Source organism: Syngnathus scovelli, chromosome 15 (genome assembly GCF_024217435.2).
Source record: "Syngnathus scovelli strain Florida chromosome 15, RoL_Ssco_1.2, whole genome shotgun sequence".
Taxonomy (NCBI): domain Eukaryota; kingdom Metazoa; phylum Chordata; class Actinopteri; order Syngnathiformes; family Syngnathidae; genus Syngnathus; species Syngnathus scovelli.
Genome location: NC_090861.1, coordinates 6981743 through 6999914, shown reverse-complemented (window position 1 = coordinate 6999914; position 18172 = coordinate 6981743). Strand labels below are relative to the sequence as shown.

The 18172-nt window shown below is 41.2% G+C and overlaps 3 protein-coding genes across 8 annotated transcripts in view; all 3 read right to left on the bottom strand.

The window, feature by feature from the left end:
- Window positions 1-45: 45 nt before the first annotated feature.
- sms (spermine synthase) lies at window positions 46-4580 on the bottom strand. Its single transcript, XM_049741862.2, has 11 exons — window positions 4404-4580; window positions 3447-3567; window positions 3281-3368; window positions 3038-3102; window positions 2790-2965; window positions 2546-2700; window positions 2350-2439; window positions 2080-2194; window positions 1934-2013; window positions 1236-1351; window positions 46-1076 (listed from the first exon to the last, which is right to left on the bottom strand). The coding sequence occupies exons 1-11, from the start codon at window positions 4447-4449 to the stop codon at window positions 1046-1048; spliced, it is 1083 nt and encodes a 360-aa protein (XP_049597819.1). The 5' UTR covers window positions 4450-4580; the 3' UTR covers window positions 46-1045.
- A 286-nt stretch (window positions 4581-4866) lies between these two features.
- LOC125981833 (uncharacterized) lies at window positions 4867-8124 on the bottom strand. Of its 2 annotated transcripts, none has more exons than XM_049741869.1 (5): window positions 7665-8124; window positions 6488-6746; window positions 6224-6257; window positions 5856-6027; window positions 4867-5755 (listed from the first exon to the last, which is right to left on the bottom strand). In XM_049741869.1, exons 1-5 carry the CDS (start codon window positions 7705-7707, stop codon window positions 5409-5411), a joined length of 855 nt encoding a protein of 284 aa, XP_049597826.1. In that variant the 5' UTR covers window positions 7708-8124; the 3' UTR covers window positions 4867-5408. The 2 variants fall into 2 exon arrangements, with proteins under 2 accessions (XP_049597826.1, XP_049597827.1); XM_049741870.1 differs by having other exon boundaries at window positions 5856-5943; window positions 6233-6257.
- A 121-nt stretch (window positions 8125-8245) lies between these two features.
- The window catches only part of LOC125981806 (ryanodine receptor 1), a 35479-nt gene continuing 25552 nt past the window's right edge, over window positions 8246-18172 (bottom strand). For 3 of the 5 annotated variants that reach the window (XM_049741800.2, XM_049741801.2, XM_049741803.2), the window contains 25 exons: window positions 17972-18071; window positions 17821-17900; window positions 17670-17746; window positions 17529-17602; window positions 15977-16057; window positions 15810-15898; window positions 15586-15714; window positions 15398-15502; window positions 13202-13283; window positions 11808-13126; window positions 11652-11734; window positions 11301-11457; window positions 11086-11172; window positions 10734-11003; window positions 10525-10655; window positions 10409-10451; window positions 10205-10338; window positions 10065-10125; window positions 9751-9897; window positions 9514-9648; window positions 9282-9438; window positions 9081-9145; window positions 8894-8994; window positions 8766-8817; window positions 8246-8648 (listed from right to left, as the gene is read on the bottom strand). In XM_049741800.2, the coding sequence (XP_049597757.1) occupies window positions 8553-8648; window positions 8766-8817; window positions 8894-8994; window positions 9081-9145; window positions 9282-9438; window positions 9514-9648; window positions 9751-9897; window positions 10065-10125; window positions 10205-10338; window positions 10409-10451; window positions 10525-10655; window positions 10734-11003; window positions 11086-11172; window positions 11301-11457; window positions 11652-11734; window positions 11808-13126; window positions 13202-13283; window positions 15398-15502; window positions 15586-15714; window positions 15810-15898; window positions 15977-16057; window positions 17529-17602; window positions 17670-17746; window positions 17821-17900; window positions 17972-18071 (3855 nt within the window). In that variant the 3' untranslated portion in view covers window positions 8246-8552. Of the gene's footprint in view, window positions 8649-8765; window positions 8818-8893; window positions 8995-9080; window positions 9146-9281; window positions 9439-9513; window positions 9649-9750; window positions 9898-10064; window positions 10126-10204; window positions 10339-10408; window positions 10452-10524; window positions 10656-10733; window positions 11004-11085; window positions 11173-11300; window positions 11458-11651; window positions 11735-11807; window positions 13127-13201; window positions 13284-15397; window positions 15503-15585; window positions 15715-15809; window positions 15899-15976; window positions 16058-16530; window positions 16549-17528; window positions 17603-17669; window positions 17747-17820; window positions 17901-17971; window positions 18072-18172 lie in introns of all 5 variants that reach the window. The other 2 variants (XM_049741798.2, XM_049741802.2) reach the window with 1 other exon arrangement.

Here is an 18172-nt window from a genome sequence, read left to right as displayed (position 1 = left end):
CTTTCATTCTATTTCACACAGAAAAATGGTTCTGGGAGAAAAATGGTCCATCAACCAAAACCACTTTATTTCTGAAGGTCACAAATCAAAATAAAAAAACATTGTGTAACAATCTTATTTATGGGAGCGAGGGAATAAATAAATGCCACCGTGTCCCACAGGGTCGCTTGTAAACGTTATGCGCAAGCTACATTCACCGTCCTTCACGCATATCAGATATACATCGACTGACCACAACACTATGCCCACCTGCATAATCTATTGAGATCCAATACAATTTGTTTCTTTGCAGCAGAATACTGAAACCTGATATTCTGATTATGTTGTTAAGTTACATAATGGATACAAATAATTCAAAACATCTTCCACTATGGTGCAGTCCAGTTCTACACCATTGCGAACTTAATTTAAAGTCCAAGTAGTCTTACTGTTGTGGCTGGTCCGTGTCAGTGCTACACACTTTGTTATATCAGAAGAAACCAATATTGAGGGGGAAAAAAACCTAAACAAAACACTACTTAACATAAAACAGCACAAAGATGGAAGTGATGGACCCTCCCCCCCTTTGGAAATTGTAATCAGCCTGGGGAAAAAAAAATTAAATGACAATCATTGTAACAAGAAACAGCTTAAAAGCAATTCAGTAGCTGATCTCGTCACTTCTTAAGGGCACACAACAACAAACGAGAGCAATTGTTCTCTATCAGTAACATCAGTGTATCGGCTGACAGTTCAAATCTCTAAAGAACCTTCAGAAGAGTGCAATATACTTATTATTAACCCACAACTTCATAGCAAAATAACACCCTAACCAAAAAAAAAAAAAAAACCACAAAGCCCCAAGATGTGTTCAGAGTCAGCAGACCACTGGAGTGTTTGTGGGCACAATCACCACATGTGTTGAAGATGACTTTTCATTGTGGGTGTTGCGTAATAGTCCATCTCTGACACTAAGAGTGTTCATGCTCACTCTGAATACTACCCAGCAAGCAATACAGCAGAGACAAAAGCCTGTAGATGGTCCAGCAGCTGGAGGGGGGCGGGGTCACTTCTTCCACACGGTGTAGAAAACCCAACTGATGCGCAGGTAAGGAAGAACTACTTTGAGCTCAATAAAACAAACAGTTAAATCATTACGATTTGGTTCGCAGAATCTACTTATTGTGCAGACATCTGACTAGAACAACACACTTGTATGGTCTCATAAGCACTTGCATACTGTTGTGGAAGGATACAGTTCCATGTAAGAGGGCACGCAAACCACTTTTTTGGAAAAGTCCACAGGACAGGAGAGTCTTCCCAGCTGCTCCTCATACTGACTCAAAGCCTCTGTCTGATTTGCACTGTTGCCCTGTTGACAGAGACGGATTGTCACAGAAATACAATTCCAGTAACTTCTTTTTTTTCCCCTTATTTTAAGGCCACTTCCATCCACTTGAAGACGTCTCATTCACACAAGAACATTTTGAATAGTGTGGCCCCGAGCATAGCTGAGCAGAGACTGATGTGGACTTCCGCTTCTTCCGATCTCAGTTATACCAAAATGGAAAACATGAATTAGAAAGACTTTACAAAGATAGCGTTTCCTTGAAAAGCGGAATCAACCGTCATTTTAACGCCCATTAAAGTCGTCTTGGAAAATCCAAATGTAGTACTATTTAAGGCTCTGCGTTTGATCTATCCTTATATTGATGTACGATAAGCATTGGGTGAAGCAAAACATCCGAAAACCGATTCAAGCTGCGACGAATAGGCTCGGAAATGTTGTAAAATTTGACCTCTATGTAATTGATTGGTTAGTATGGCAGAAACTCGAGACTATTTTTATATTATCTCAATAAGACAAATTATATGTGGTAACAACAACATTAAAAAGCAATTCCAAGTGGGCATTTCGTGATGCAGTATACAATACGAACAATGTGATGTTCACCTGGGTAAAATATTTCCCCTTATGGTGCAGGATTTTGATGGACAGATCCAAAATGAGACGAAGGAACTCCCATGTTGAGTCTGCAACGATAACTTCACATTTCACATTGGCTGAACGGGAAACATTTATGATCCTAAGTGGCAAACCTTCTTCTGGCTGTGTGGATATCGGAACCGCGGTGAGATCGTTAATGATGTAATCGAACGTTCTCCCCTCTCGGGCGTACTTCTTGAGCACAGGCACACAGTCCTCCACGAGAATCTGGCAAAAACGACAGACAAGTTTCTGTGATATCAATATTGACGCTTCGGATTAGAGCAACAGTGGCGTCATTTGCTCAACAAAGCTATGTGTACAAAGATAGATATGTGTGCACTATTAAAATGAAAATGTGTTTTCACTTGAATAGTACTCACTTGGTAACAGTCCCCCTTCAAGTTATCCAGCACATTGCCACACGTCTTCCTCATGTACTTTTTGCACCCGTCAATCACCTTCTGATCAATGTAATCGAGCTTTGTCAAGGAACAAACGTTAACCACACCGGAAACATTCAAAAATAGTCCCAAAATGAGCAAAAATGAACAAAGATTATGCAGCAGTTGCGGATATCTCCACCATGGTGATCATCTTTGGCTTCTGTTTGACAGCCTGAGCCAGGATGCCTCCATCGCCTCCTCCTAAAATCAGCACCTCCTTGCCGGCGTAGTCCTCATTTCCGCTGCCCATGATGGCTTCGGTGTAGGGCAAGTCGCTCTCAGCCAGGTCTGCACGGCAAAGTCATGATCAAAACGCTGCAGTACAACGCGCACAATGTCCAATTCCGTCAGGGGACTGACTGACTATACACACTTACTGACATCTTCGTTGAGGACAAGCATGTTGCCAAACTGCTGTGAGTGCAATATTTTAATATTTTGGTATTCCGAGTCTTCGTCGTACAACACGCGATCTATGTCGTACTCGACCAGCCTTCCGTCGGTGGTGGGCCAGTACCGATCCACTTTGGCTCCTCGGATGAGAGGCGGGAGCCTGTTAAGGGTGACACGGAAACATCACGTCTGCGGCAATCGGCCTCAAGACGATGCGGCGGATTTGGCTTACCTTTTAATTCGTGTTATCTTGCCATTCAAGAGAACCTTGAGTTTCGTCTCCAGTGTATTTAAAAGCTGAAGAAATACAAATTGAATAAAGTGAACAAAACCTTTTTTCTACATGTGACCTATTATCTGTATAGTATCTATTTTTTTTTTTTTTACCAGAAATATATTAAATGCAGAATTTAAAACTATTTCCTTGGTCTGATCGGTCGTACTGCTTTTGTATGTGTATGTTTTTAACACCTACATTGTCTAGTTGAGCAATGTTATCGCCTTCATAACACTGCAGGTCAATAGTGAGCAATCCATGGGCGTGCACCCGCAGAACAACAAGCCTGTGGAGTAAAGAGGTGAAAATAAATGGACAGAAATCAATAAAATGGCATTTGTTTTGCTAAATGGAATCTATTGACCTGCCGTTCTTTCCGACAAAGGTGGCTAGGTATCCGCGTCCGTCTGTCTCGTGTACGGTCTCTGTCATTTCCTGCTCGTGGAATATGGATAGGAGGCCTGGGACTGTTGATGCAGAGTCAACTGGGAACGAGAAAGAGAGTGCAGTGTTAAAAAAGAGCTTATCTCTCCTTCGCATCGTCTGTCAATCATATAATATCTGGGTACAGTCAAGAAAAAATAAGTGCCATGCCATTCACAAATATAACTGCAGCCAACAAGGGTACCAGTTCATCCTGTTCAGTCACAGAGACCGGTGACAAATATTGCATGTCTGAGCTGTTCCAACGCTCTAGCATGCGGTTAACACTTGCATAAACACGCACAGACACACACCTCACACACTTTCCATTCCTTTAATTCTCGAGTGAACCTTTCCTGATTACATGACAGACAGTTTTTGTGAGTAGTAGTTTAAAAGGGACTTGGGCTATTACTTATCCTGTTAAAACTCAAAGGGTTATTCCAAAAAGAATAATGCGTCAATGCCATTGTTACATTATAGATTTAACTGCTATTTATATCGGATCAAATTAGGACACGACAATGCCTAATTTCCACTCCCTTCCGGCATCACTGCGCATTCTTCCACATGACCGCAAGATGGCGCTGACATCGTATTCATTGATAGAATGCTTAAATAATCCATGAACAGCGTTTAACAAACCTGACCCTCCAAAAATGACGCAGAAACAAAAAAGAAAATGTCTTTGAAAGTCTTCTACCAGACATTACAACCCAATGCCGAGTATTTGCAAATTTCACAGCCACGTGCATTTTGTCAACGGCGTTTCATTCAAAATCGATTTAACATTTTGAAGGGCAGTGACATCGCAGCAGGTTAACGTCTATGGAAGCTAGCTAGCTAGCTTAGCATGCAGCCCACCGCCACTACAGTGCGGTGGCCAGGACCTTCTTACCTGCAGTCGAGAGGTTGAAGTCGAGAGTATAATGTCGCAGTGCCATGTTCGGAGGCAGCCGTTATCCATTCCTGGCGCAGGCAGACGCGGTGTGTGTCCGTTTAAGTTCCGAGCCGGAGTGGAGGAGAGGGGAGGGCCGGGCTCTGCAACATCGGCCGAACGAAGGCACCCGAGTGCAGCTCCGATTCGTCCAGACCAAAGAGTGGTGACATGATGCAAGATAATTATTCCCCTCTTCGAGTCGGTCGTACGCTCTTCGTTTGTAGCTAGATTTATCGCATTATGGGTTTTAGTATTTCAGGGGGGATACTTAAACAAACACTTAGTAATATTCGAGTAAATGAATTTAAGTGCCACTGAGACATTATTAAATTCATCCCAAGATTTTCTATAGATTTGGCAATAACTATTGCATGGCGCAAGAGTTGTCTATTATGGTATGATGTGGCCTTTTGCTTCCAACTGACACAAGTAATATATTTCCTTTAATCAGTTTAATTTAAAATTTGTATGGATACATAAAATAGGATTTCATTGAACCTAATGTACAAATGGTGTGAATACACAAAATAGATGATGAAAACAAGGCTACAACAGTGTAAGCAATCCATAGGCATGGGAGATGACAGTTCCAACTAATACCATTTAAAATTCGTGACCTTTGATACTATTATATAACACAAGGTTATGCACAAAGCTCATTTTTTTACGGCACAGGTTGTCATTGTGAGCATGGTAAAGTTAAAATCCTTTTACAGCAGTAACTAGTGAGGCAGAATTGTGCACCTCTATGTGCTGCTAGAACTCGATGTTACCGCATCAAATATTATAATGCTACGAGTACATGATGCTGTAACATTCTATGTAACAGAGTACGAAATACTATATTATATTCAAGAGGACTTTTCACATATTTGTCCTTTTTTATTATTTTTCTTATTTCTGGTTTATTTCTACTCTGCCACGTCCTTCACCCAGCATCATTCAACAGCAAGCAGGAGCTTGTCAAAACGTAAAACCGCCACAGTCAAAAGCATTAAAGTCAGCGTCTGCCATTTCAAAGTCAAAGCTGTTGAAGTGAGGGGAGGTGATGGCGGGGCTGTCTGCGTGGTACACCCCCGCCGGTCCCCCGATATCTGAGAAGTCTGAGTTGATGGACAGGTCGGCTCCTTTGGCGTCCAAGCTGGAGGGCGAGCAGGCGCCTAAATAGCCTATAGCAGAGGAAGCGGCTGCCCCTCCCATCAGCAGGTACACGGCCCTCATGGCCTGGGCATTGTTGATGGTGCCATGACGCAGACAGCTCACCGAGTGGGCCCCTCCTTTGTAATACTTTGTACGTGGGGAGCTTCTGCCTGTTTGCAAAAGCAGCAAAACATATATAGGCATGTACTCTTAATGTCCTTGTGAAGTGAAAATGAATACAATTCCATAGAGAGGAGTGGTCAAATTGACCTTTATCTTTTGGGGAGCCGCTCAGAGGCCCTGGGGAAAGAGCCTCTCCATTGCTGACTGGTGGAGTCGGTGGATCTTTCTCCTGGATCTGCTCCGGGACAAAGTCTTTTAGAGCAATGCAGAGAGGCGGCACCTGATGTCGCTTGCAAAGACCGAGAGGTGACGAGACACTCTGCGGGAAAAGAAACAAAGGGTTTAAATTTCCAAATTTGGTACAATGGTTCTGTATCGTTATATGAGAGTGTTTCTTGACCTGCTCAATGTATAAAGAAAGTGCTTTGACATAAATAGATTGTGCACTGGAACTGTTTAAATAAAATAACATGGTAAAATAGTATTGTGACTCTTACTGTAAAAAGTTGACTCACCTGTTTCACCTTTTTCAGCACATTTAACCATTGACTGAAAAACAAAATGAATTAGTTATCTTCTTACATCTCAAGTCATGGTGATGTCAAAATTGGGAATGAGTAGAACGAGAGCATATGTGTGATGTCACCATCTACATTCTCTTTGTAAATGTTTGTTTGCCTTACAAAGTAAAAATTGCAGTTCTTTAAAGATGTCAATTACTTAGATGTTTCATCATTAATAAAAACATTAAAGTAGCAGTGAGAGGGGGGCCATCAGACCTGCAGTCAGCAGGAGTGTCGGTCAAAAGCAGCAGGTATTTATTTTGGGTCAAAATGAGAGCGAAGCAGCAATCTCGGCTCCCTCCGGCGGGCAGCTTTGGGAGGTCGAGGATCTCCTTGCCCTCCACGATGGCCTCGCAGCTGCTTTGCAGGAGGACCAACTGGTCAGGTGGTGCTGAAGCATGGTGACACACGAGGAGGCTGCCTTCAGCTGTCAGGAGCAGGAACCTCTTCTTCCATTGTTTGAAAAGAAATCCACCTTGGAGAGGTTAAAAAAAAAAAAAAGTCAGATCACAGTTTCTCCACATCATGTATCTGTGATTATCATTCATGAAACAGAATCGCTTTGTTTTTAACTCCTGAGTCAGCAAATGTTTATGCAAGACCAGATCATCACTATTTCTGTTCTATACTATTTGTGACATGGTGACGTAAAAAAATTGATTAAATATAAAATATGTGCCTGGGCTCAGTAAATCTTGCTGGCATTGATGATGGGAACATGAGGAGCGGGCTGGATTACAGCGTGAACACACTGTCAACAGATTAGAGGCAGTCAGATGTTTGGCGGATCAACTCACTGCACCAATCAGACCATAAAAATAAGAGCGTGCTTCTATCAAAATCACACCCTAACATCTGGCTATGCACCAAACATACAAGAAAAAACATGTGCTTAATTAAATAAGAGAAAGTGGCTGATTAAAACACACAGCGTAATCTAAACATGTCCATTACGGTACCAAAACATAAATGTGACATTTATGCGCGGATTCTATTTGTAAGCACAAATGACAACGACGACTCATTTTCTTGATGAGAGGAATCAGAAAAATGTAAGCAGGAAAAAACATGTGCTTAATTAAATAAAAGAAAGTGGCTGATTAAAACACACAGAGTAATCTAAACATGTCCGTTACGGTACCAAAACATAAATGTGACATTTAAGCGCTGATTCTATTCGTAAGCACAAATGACAACGACGACTCATTTTCTTGATGAGAGGAATCAGAAAAATGTAAGCATACATTTACATTGTACATTACAATGTACAATTACATTATATGCAGTGTACAGTATTTATGCACATGAACACAACATCATCAAGAATCTGCAAAGGTATCACTAGAATGACCCACAATGACCCAAAAATGTACAAATCAATAATTGGACTCACTGTACATCCTGAGTGTTCCTTGATGGATCCCGGAGACGCTCATGTTGACAGCAGCCGAATACAACCGACTGAATGATAGGACAGGATGGGACGGGTGAAAAGCACATGATGCTCAATGTGAGGTTTAATGCCTTAATCCTCATTCAGATGGGACGTTGCGCCGCTTTCGCATCAGAAAAGGTCGGATCGGCACGCAAAGGGTATCAGAGTATTTCAGATCAAGCTAAAAGATATTCTTCAATAGCAGCATAACTGTGACCTAGCACACACATGTCAAGGTCCTTAAAGTGTTTTCTTGGATGAGTCTGGTATGGAAGAACCAAAGCCCAGACCTCAAGCCTTTCAGACACACTCTCAAGCCCAACATCAGTCCTCAATGGAGCTCTTGCATTGGATCTCAGTAAATTTTAGCTGACCATGCGGCCGGTGAGCGTGCTTCTGTACAGTGTTATGATGATGTAATTACAGTTCCGTTTTAGGCTAGAGAGGCTCAAAACACTAAAGCCCCTTCAGCTGGTTTCTCATCCAAAGCCACCCGCTGCTGAGGCATTGACATCACTCGCAATGATGATGAAAAGAAACACATGAAAAAGTGCTATTTTTATTCTGATGTGACTGTGCTAGTGCAGATGAGATGCAGATACATCAAGCCGCATTTCAACAACTGATCACAACAATTCATTGATCACCATTTGAGAAGAATTCACTATTCTACATCTACAAAGAAAACAAATGCATATTCAAGCCAATAAATAATATCTGAACGTGATGTGTGGTTTTAAAAAATAAATAGTAATTTCACACACGTCATTTTTGGGGTTCTAATGAATGGTGTGACATTTTTATGTCAGAATAATCCACAAAAATAAGAAGTTTTGTACTTCAAGACTAAGACAGCTGATCTTCATATTGCTTTCGGAAACAGTCTCCGGCAGGGAAGAAGTCCCAGCATCGCTCTTGGTACATTTTCCACACATAAGACTCCTAACATAATAAAGAAAGAGTTGAGGATTAGAATATAAGGCAAAGTTGATGCAGGTCGCCAAATAGGCTAAAAACAGAAAAATATAAGAATTTAAAAAAAAAAGGAATAGTGCTCACCTGTCCAGTGTGCTCGGTCTCATCTTTGTTGATAAGATACATTAAGAAGAACCTGGAAGGAATTTAAATGCTTCTTCATTGCACGTATGTAAATATTCACACAGACACTCCACACACCCGACACTCACATGTAATTAGCCAGGTTGTGCTCATCCAGTGTGTGAGTCTCAAATCCATGTGGTGTTGTATCAAAGTAATCACTTCCAATGCCACATATGAAGCATTTAGTCTGTACATCAACAAAAAAAAAAGTAGTTAAGCTACATATGGTACTAATAACTACCACAAAGGAGTCATAATAGTTCATGAACATACTTCCATGTCTTCTTTAACCTGCTCTTGTTGATCTCTGAGCTCTCCGAATGCATCAATAATCAAACCTGCAGCAAATGTGCACACAAATATTTGTCATTAGTTGAACGATGTGTTTATTAAGTTAAAAGGTGCAGCCGGTTTGACTTCTTTCAAAGTGTACCTAATGTGTTGTCCGGTAAGTTAAGCAGTACTTTGTCTTACCCTGGATGATAGCCAGCAGAATGACGATGACAAAGAAGAAGAAAGTGATATCAAAGACCACTCGGTATAACTCATATTCGTCTCCGGCGGGATCCTCGATCTCATCTCCGATGCCTCCACCAGCGCGTACGCCCACATACATGTGGAACAGGTAGCACTGAAGGAAAAAAAAAAACAAATATTTACACATGTCTGAGGAGCACTGTTGGTTGTAGCTCCACGAGAAACTCACGGTCATCATGTCGTCACATTTCATATCAGGTTCGTCCTCATCTTCGCTCTTGTTGTAAAACTTGCGGAAGAAGTTGAAGGCCACTACCGTGTAGAGGTACACCACCACCGCCAGCAGGCCCACTGTCATCATCAGCTAGAAAGACATAAGGAGCCCAGTTAGCACCAAAACACTGCAGATGGCTTCAAACACACGACTGGTAAACAGAGTGGAGAAAATATTTTTATTGGCACTCGCCTGTTTTCCATTATGTGTCACTGAAGAAAGAATGGTGCGGAGGGTCTTGACACCCATGGCGATGTCCAGCAGATGGCAAGCGAAGAAGAAGTTGTTGTAATGGCCAAGTAGTGACATAATCAGGTACCAACACAAGTAAAGGAAGGTCTGGGAAAAAAGAGCTTTGGGTTACCCAGATGGATTTCAACGTGGAATTTTGATGCTTGGGCATCTTCAATAAAAGCAATGAAATAAAGTTATTGAGTTTGCTCAACTGAAAAAAAAAAAATCACAGATATAAAGTATGACCTGAAAGTAAAAAACATTGTCCTTACACCGTCTGTGAACACAACACCAAACTTCCAAATTTGGTACTTGGCATCAACAGCAGTCGCCCTGAAAAGACAAACACACAATTAAAGCACATCGTCATTATTACTCGTACCAACAGAAATATCTTATCTCATTTGCCCACCATGCAAATGTTGAGTTGTCCGATCCCTCTTGTTTCTTTTCGTGCTGCTGACTCACATCTAATGATGCTAAGTCGACACCAAGAAGTTCAGCGATTCTTTCCCGTCCATAAATGTCTCCGTATTTATCCAAAACCTGCAGACACACATTAAAGTCTCGCAACAGGTTCACTTGTGGATTTTATCAGCAAAGCAAATCAACTCACCTTTCGTTTGACAAACTTATCCCAATAGTTGTTTGGGAAAGAGCTGTAAGAAGAGCAAAAAACATGAGTGATTGATCATTTAAGATATGAATCTATATTTGTGCTTTCCAACATACGGCGTATTTAGAACCAATCGATCCCACTGGCCCTTGATGTCTTCATCTTCGGGCTGCTCAGTAATGTAGAGCCCGTCAAACTCTAGCTTCCTTGCAAGTTCCTTTTCCCGTTTAAAGATCACCAGTGGAATCTGAAATAGAAAGCAAAAAAGCAAAAATGGAATCATTCCGTGGCATCAAATCGAAGACAGCAGCTGAGTTGCGCCTACTTTGAGGCAGTTGTAGCCAATAATGCAGATGAAGGAGATGACGGTGTGCAGAATGGCGAGGAAGGACAATGTAGGCTGCATGTAGCCGGTGCTCTCCTCTAAATAGAAATACAGTGGCACGTCTTCCTCATCCTCTTCCCCATCGCTCATTCCAGATCCATCGCCTTCATCTCCAGAACCCTCAAATAGACCAGAGCCTTCGAAGAACCCACTTCCCTCCGCCAGACCGGATCCCTCCATGTCTTCGTCCTCGGGCGGGCTTTCAGACACCTGCGCCGGGTAAACAATGTTATTATATTTACAGCTTTTTAAGAAAATCATCTGAATCGTTACAAAAATTCTATGAACTCACCTTGTAGAAGAGGAGAATGAAGTTCAATGCAAAAGCGAGGAAGAGAGCCAGAAATCGCAGGTTGTAGAAGTTTCTGGAAAGGTAGTTCTATGAAGGAGAAAGAAAAGTTGAATTAGCCATCCATCCATTTTCCACGCCAAAACAGAACAATACATCAATCAATATGATGAAATAATGACGATGCGCCTATCAATGATAAAAAATTTAAAAATCACCATGAATTTATTCCTCTGTGTTTCCAGCTCGGTCCAGATTTGGAATCCCCCTCCTTTCTTGGGCTTCTTCTCTTTTTTCACAGCAGATTTCTTGGGTTCGTCATCTACTTTGCCACGACTCTCAGGTTCTTTCTCTGCTTTCTCTCCATTTTCAACACTAAAAACACAGAACTGTGATTATTTCCATCATCCATTTTTTTAAAATTTCCATCATCCATTTCTTTAAATTTGTTAGCATTTTCTTGTTGTGTAGTGTGATACAAACACAAATGGGATATAAAATGGGGTCCAATTTAATTAGAGTGATTAATTTTCATGGAGGTGTGGAGACAATGAAATGTAACACTATACTCGGCCTTCTCTGGTTCTGGGGGGGCTTCCTCAACAGGCGCCGGTTCTGGAGGCTTCTGGCTGCCATCGGCTTCTTCTGGCTGCTGTGATAGAAGACAAGACTAGTCACAAATCTTTCCAGGGCTTTAACATTCATTGATAAAAGCACCAACCAACCATTTTCCTCTTTGTTATGGGCGTTCCTTCAGGGGTTGGCGGCTCAACCGGGGCCTCGACCCCCATGTCACCAAGACCGCCAGGGGCATCGATACCAGGAATCCTTCCTCCTTCCTTCTCCTGGGTATCCTCCTCTTCCTCTTCCCCACTACCGGTTTCTCCAGTGTCAGTAACCCCGCCCGTGTCTTGCTCCTCCCCTACTCCGGGTTCCCCCGGTCCATCGCCGTGCACGTCATCCTGCGTCGGATCCGGCATGCTGGCCAAAATCTCTGTCACCGTGATATTTTTAGCTCCCTCCACTAAACCGCCTCCGAACAGGGCGTGCCAGATGATCATAAAGAAACCTTTGCACACGTTGTAGATAAAGTGCAGGATGCTCATGAGGATGGTCCAGAAGAAGGTGGATAGGCCCACCACAATTTCTTTCAAGGTCATCTTCCTCACTCGGCGATATTGCCGGCGGAGATTACGGAAGGTGAAAATGCTGAAGAAACTCAACACGCTGTTGATGAAGTCCACAAAGGCCGAGCTGGACTCCGGCGGTGCCTCCTCGCCATTAGCCTCCTCTTCTCCCGCTCCGACAGCTGCTCCTGTCCCTCCCTCCCCTGCTTGTTCCTCTCCCTCCTCCTCCTCCTCGCCTTTCTCCTCTTCTTCCTGCTCAGAAATCTGCGAGGCGATATTCATCTCAAAGATGGTGTCCTCGCAGAAGTTGACAAACATCTCCATCTTCTCTGACTCTCCGCCCTCGTTGACGACGTCAAAGATGAACTGCCGCTTGGACTCTCGGACCTGAGGCATCTCCCACTGTCTGCGGTTGACCTCGCTGATCTCAAAGTAGATGCGCTCAATCTTGCGACTGGCGCCCATGATCTCGATCCGGCCCAGGAAGGGGCGGAAGTAATTCAGCACGCTCTCGGCTTGTTCCAGGAAGTTCTGCAGCCGGGTGTCGTGGGGAACGTGCTCAGACAGGTTGGTGAGGAGCACGGCGATGTTGAACCCAATGTCCTTGGCGGGCTCCTGGAAGCGACTGGCATATTCCTCGTAGTTGATCATATCGTTTTCATCTGCCTCCGAGCAAGACAGAAGGAACTGGATCTCAGAAGGTGTGTACTGCTTCTGGCTGTCCATGGCCTTCTGAAAGTCCTTCTTGGAGATAAGCCCCCGAGGGTCCGTGATGTAATCTTGGAAGGCGTCAGAAGCCACAATGTCTTTCAGTTTGAGGAACATGTCGAAGAACTTTAAGATCATCTCCACGTTGCTGGATGACTCCACAAGCATGTCCACCATCTGACGGGCAATGGTGCCATTCACCACATTCCCTGAGTGACCCAATAAAACAAAGATTTGACAAATGCATGACTAATCTGAATTTTTTTTTTTTTTTTACTATTTACCCTCCAAGAGCGAAAGCAACATGACCACCATGTCTTTCTGCAGGTCCAGAAGCTCCTTTAGCAGACCAATCTGGCTCGAATCCTGCAATCATACAAAAACAGGCTACATCTTTTTCTAACACATTAGTGAGAATTACAGAAGGAGGTGCAGCCACTGGGAAGGGAGAAGCAAAAAACAAAAGGTAGAAATCCTCCACAGTTATTATGAAGAATTATCTGACAATAAAAGTGCCCCATTGCTGAAGGAGTACAAATATTTGCCGCACTCAAGTGGAGTTAAGGTCAAAGAAGACGCCACAACATCACAGCACGAATAAAAGGCATTGTCCAGCAGGTTATTAAAGACACGTCCAATGACGACATGAATGCAAAGCTTGTTAAATTGTGAACACACACCGAGCGAATATTCCATTAAAAGGTGTCTTCCAACAGCAGAATAATAACATGTATTAAAAACGAAGACTGGAAGAGTGGTGGTTAAAAGTCAGTCATTTTCTCGGGGAGGTTTGTAGTCGCCTGCTTTGTTGTCCTAAATTGTTATACGAATCACAGAAAATGCAACAAGCAATTATTTGTTTACAATCATGACAAACCTCAGTGTATGTTACGTATTCTCTGTTGTGTTCCTAAGAAAACATACGTTGATAAATGCCACATTTGTCTAGAAAAGTGCGTCAGTGGGACTTGAGTTAGTCTTGTGTGATGGTTCTTGAAAACCTTTCAGGAATGTCCGTCAACCACCACTCAAGATTTTATAATCTGCAGTGCAACATGCGATCTGCAGGTGATACATTTATAATTGGAGGGAAAAGTGATAGTTCTAATAAATGGTGCTTAATTGTATTAAAATCTTAAAATTCCACAAAGATCCCTTTTTATAAAGCAGGTGTATTTAAAAAAAAAAAAACAGTCTGAGAGGTGAAACTGATGCGGCAGAATAAAACAACACATTATGATATAAAAAGTGAATACATACTTTACATGTAGAAGACGATCTAAATAACCAATAAAAAGATTCAGTCTTTAAGCAAGTAAAACATTCATTGGAAAAAAAAAGTTTAAAAAAAAAAGAAACTATATATATATATATATATATATATATATATATATATATATATATATATATATATATATATATATATATATATATATATTGCATGGAAAAAAATAATAAATATATATGTATATATTTATATAAATATAAAATATATATATAGTATATATTTTGAATTTTAGTTGGAACAACAATCGTGGCAATGTACTGTTTAACTCCTAACATCATTGCTGCTACTTGAATTACTGGTTGAATTTAAAGGTTAGAAAGTACGTATGATGAAAATTTTCGGCACATCAAATAATGGACTGCAAAACACAGGAGTGCATCTTGTTCTTGAAGTCATGTAAAAAAAATCAGAATGAGTCAAGAAACTATTGGTGGATGAAAAAATCATGAAAAAATTGCATCTCTTTCGAAAATTTGATTATTTTTAACAATGAGTGCAAATTTTCATGAAGTCCTTATTTGCCGTTGCAAAAAAAAGAAACACAGGAACATGATGGAAAATGCTCTTTTAGGTTTTAATCATAAAATATGTAAATACGCTCGATTAAAATAAGCTAAAATTCTGTTTGTTTAATTAATAACATCAACAATGGCTGCAATGGTTGTATTCAAGTGACCCTTTGACAGCCATGAGAGTGTGACAGTGAGCTGCATGCACAACAAGATGCTGACACTTAAGCAGTTAAATGCAATATATACAGCCATCATTGATTTTATTATTTATTCTTGAGCAAGTACTAACTAATCATTTTAATCTACGTTTAGTCATACAGACATCTGCCGAGCTTGGGTTTGTCGTACTCAGAAAGCTCTAGCCTAGCAAACAACCACTAGCAGCACACAGAACACGTGACACACCATCCTATCATAAGATCGAGGTACTTGTGGGCACAACATTAAGTACACTTGACAAAAATAATGAGATATTATCCAAGCGCTAGATCAAAAATACTGCATTTGCGAAAAGGAGACCATTTTGGAAGCATGAGAAACATTACATCATAAACATTACAGGCAGAATTTCAAGATGCATCTTGGGTACTCATACTGGCATCGGTCAGAAAAAAAGTGAGCATCCTTCGTTTCTATAAGAGCAAGTATTTCATAAAGGCAAAAAAGTGACAAGAGCATACCTGAGCCAATTTCATCATCATGTGAGCAAAGACGTGGAGGAAGCCCACGATGGCGTCCCACAGCCTGCTGTGGGCCAGGGACTGCTGGTTACCTGTGCACGGGCCCTGACGAGAGAAAGCTTCACTTTACACAAAGGAGGCGCAAAAAAAAAGGTTGCGAATAAGTTTTTTTAAAAAAATTTTTTAACCTGAATATATTCAGTTAGACTGTTAAAAATCTGTTTGGCGACTGTCATTGCTTTGGAGAAATTCTTCTTTCCTGGCTCATCAATGATATCCTTGCCAGAGTAGTACCAATAGAAGTCACTAATTGATTCCTTCACAGAGAGAGAAGAAAAATACATAATAATGACATCTCATGAAATTTCTTGATTTAAAAATAAAAAGTCAAACATATTTTATATTTTGAAACCTGGAGTCTGAGCAGGTAATCGACTGTACAGATGATGATGTTAATAGTTGTTGTGCTTCCTATTTGTGTCCTTAAGTAGTTCTGAAAGTCTGCAAACAGGATGCGGGTTATTTTAATAACACCTCACAATGCGGTAATAATAACAAAGGGATATTTCCCACGCTCACCGTTATTGTGACCTTCACAGAGCAGCTGCAAGAAGCGGAAGAGGTCACAGGTGAACTCGTCATCCGCCATGACCTTCTCATCTAAATCAGAGAAAGGATATTTTGAAGTTGAGCTTTGCCTGGAATGTACGGCAAGCTAAGAATGTGGTTTGAACCAAAAAAGTGATTGACAACGTGTACGTGAAGTCAACGACATTGCTACTCATGATGCAACGAGTTCTCACTTGGTAGGAAATTGTCATTGATATCATTGAATTGTAAGAAATGTTGACATCATTTAGAAACTGTATCGCAAAATCGGATCATTTGTACACCAGCTTTAAAAGCCCGCTTTGGTTCTGCACAAAATCCTACGAAGCTGTCATGAGAACCCGTACCAGGATGTAGTTAGGTGTCACCCGCAGAACAAATGCTACACAAACTCAACCAGATGTTAGTATGAACACAGAAGGGTGCAAGGTGTAAACATGAGTGACATCCATTCAATCATCTCTAATGCAGTGTGAGGGAGAAAGGGGGAGGGGGGTGGGGTCGATGGAGAAACGATGATTTACCCCGATCTGCGCTCAACTCTGAGGACCATGAAAGGACGGACAGGGGAGAGGTGGCAGTGATGGTGGGGATAGGGAGAGAGGATCAATGTGGAGATGAGGAGGAGGGAGATCAACAACAATCCCATGACATTTTGAAATCAAATACCACGATTTGATGAGAAATCAACTGCAGGTGAGGACTAGCAGAAAAACTATGACAAAACAACCCCAAAAATATTGAATTCATTAACACTTATTCAAGTATTAATGATATTTTCTTTTAGGTTAGGTAACAAATCATTCAATTAACGAAGATTCGGTAAATTGAATGCCACATGATGTCCATGTGTGTTGGTTTTTTAATATGGTTTGATGGAGTTGCACAGATTTTGCAATGTCCTTATATGAAAAAAAATAATCATGTGCACGGCATTGATGTAAGATGATTACGGGCTTAACCTGCGGTGTAAACTTGTGCATCATTTGAATGGAGCTTCGACTGAGATGCTTGCTGGATATTTTTTTTTTTTTTTTTTTTTTATGCGACTAAGCATGTTATGTAAGTCAGAATTCGGCCTCATTGGGAAATTACATGAGTAAATTGAGACTTTTTTGTCTTTAATTTTTATCATGGATTTGAAGTTTTGCAGATAAATTTCATATTAAATTTGGCATCCAAAGATGATCAAATACCATTAGAAACACTTTTACTTTGTGCAAAAAAAAAATAAATAATAATAATTCTCCAGCACTTACAACAAAAAACGGAATATTAGCTTTATAAAGGCACATTTTCCTTTTTTTAAAAAAAAACAAAAAAAAAACACGCTGTATCAGATGTCATTAGATAGTCCAGTTGTTCTTCATGACTCATGCCATGGGTATGTACTACATTTGTATCCATCCCTCCACACAACACTACGGTGCATAATTTTGCTGTCAATTTTTTTAGACAGTATATTCTTCACGGAGATTTGCCTCTTTGACAAAAATGCAATTAGGAGCAGAAGGAGACTTACTGCTGCCCTCCTCTGAGACCATGCCCAGGCCCTCAGCTTTGTTCTGCCTCTCAAAAGCATTCAGATCCAGGACACTGTGGACAATATGAGCAAAGTATGCCTACAATCTGCACACTGATGAAAAATGATTTGCATTCAAACCTGCATGTTTGCATCAAGGCTTGGACACTCAAAAAGAAGCCAACGTCTTTTTTATCTCGCAGGTACTCCAGCATTTTCTGAGAACGAGCAACAAAAAGTGCAGATTTGAATGAATTCAATGAGGTGATGTTGAATGTAAAGAAGAGCTTACCCGTTGAACCTCACTATTTCCACCATTAAGAATGGAGATACCCAATTTGAGGGTTGTGGACACCATCGGGCCTGTCTCGCCTATATGAGCAAATCATGAGCTTAGCATTGTGAATCAACATTGGGTAAGAAAGGGATGGGCAGAGGTCCACCTTTGCAGGCGCTGATCATCTGCAGGACCATTTCTGCGGCACCACGATTGTGAAGCCTGGACTGCTGGTAAAGCAGTCTTTGTTTCTCCATTTCTTTCTCCTGTAGCCGACAACATGATGAATATGTGCCACTTGGAAGAATTGCACATTTGGAATGCAAATGGATAGAAATAGTTTATTGTTTCGGAACGGGGCCTTCAA

Bases quoted from the DNA above. Each gene is read 5' to 3' on its own strand.
- LOC125981833 (XM_049741869.1), bottom strand. From the start codon at position 7,707: ATGAGCGTCTCCGGGATCCATCAAGGAACACTCAGGATGTACA. The intron at 6,028-6,223 runs GTGAGTCAACTT...CTTTTCCCGCAG, and splicing joins TGCTGAAAAAGGTGAAACAG to AGTGTCTCGTCACCTCTCGG. The intron at 5,756-5,855 runs GTCAATTTGACC...TTTTGCAAACAG, and splicing joins CGGCTCCCCAAAAGATAAAG to GCAGAAGCTCCCCACGTACA.
- sms (XM_049741862.2), bottom strand. From the start codon at position 4,449: ATGGCACTGCGACATTATACTCTCGACTTCAACCTCTCGACTGCAG. The intron at 3,103-3,280 runs GTAGGTGTTAAA...GTATTTCTTCAG, and splicing joins ACATTGCTCAACTAGACAAT to CTTTTAAATACACTGGAGAC. The intron at 2,195-2,349 runs GTGAGTACTATT...CGTTTTTGCCAG, and splicing joins TGAAGGGGGACTGTTACCAA to ATTCTCGTGGAGGACTGTGT.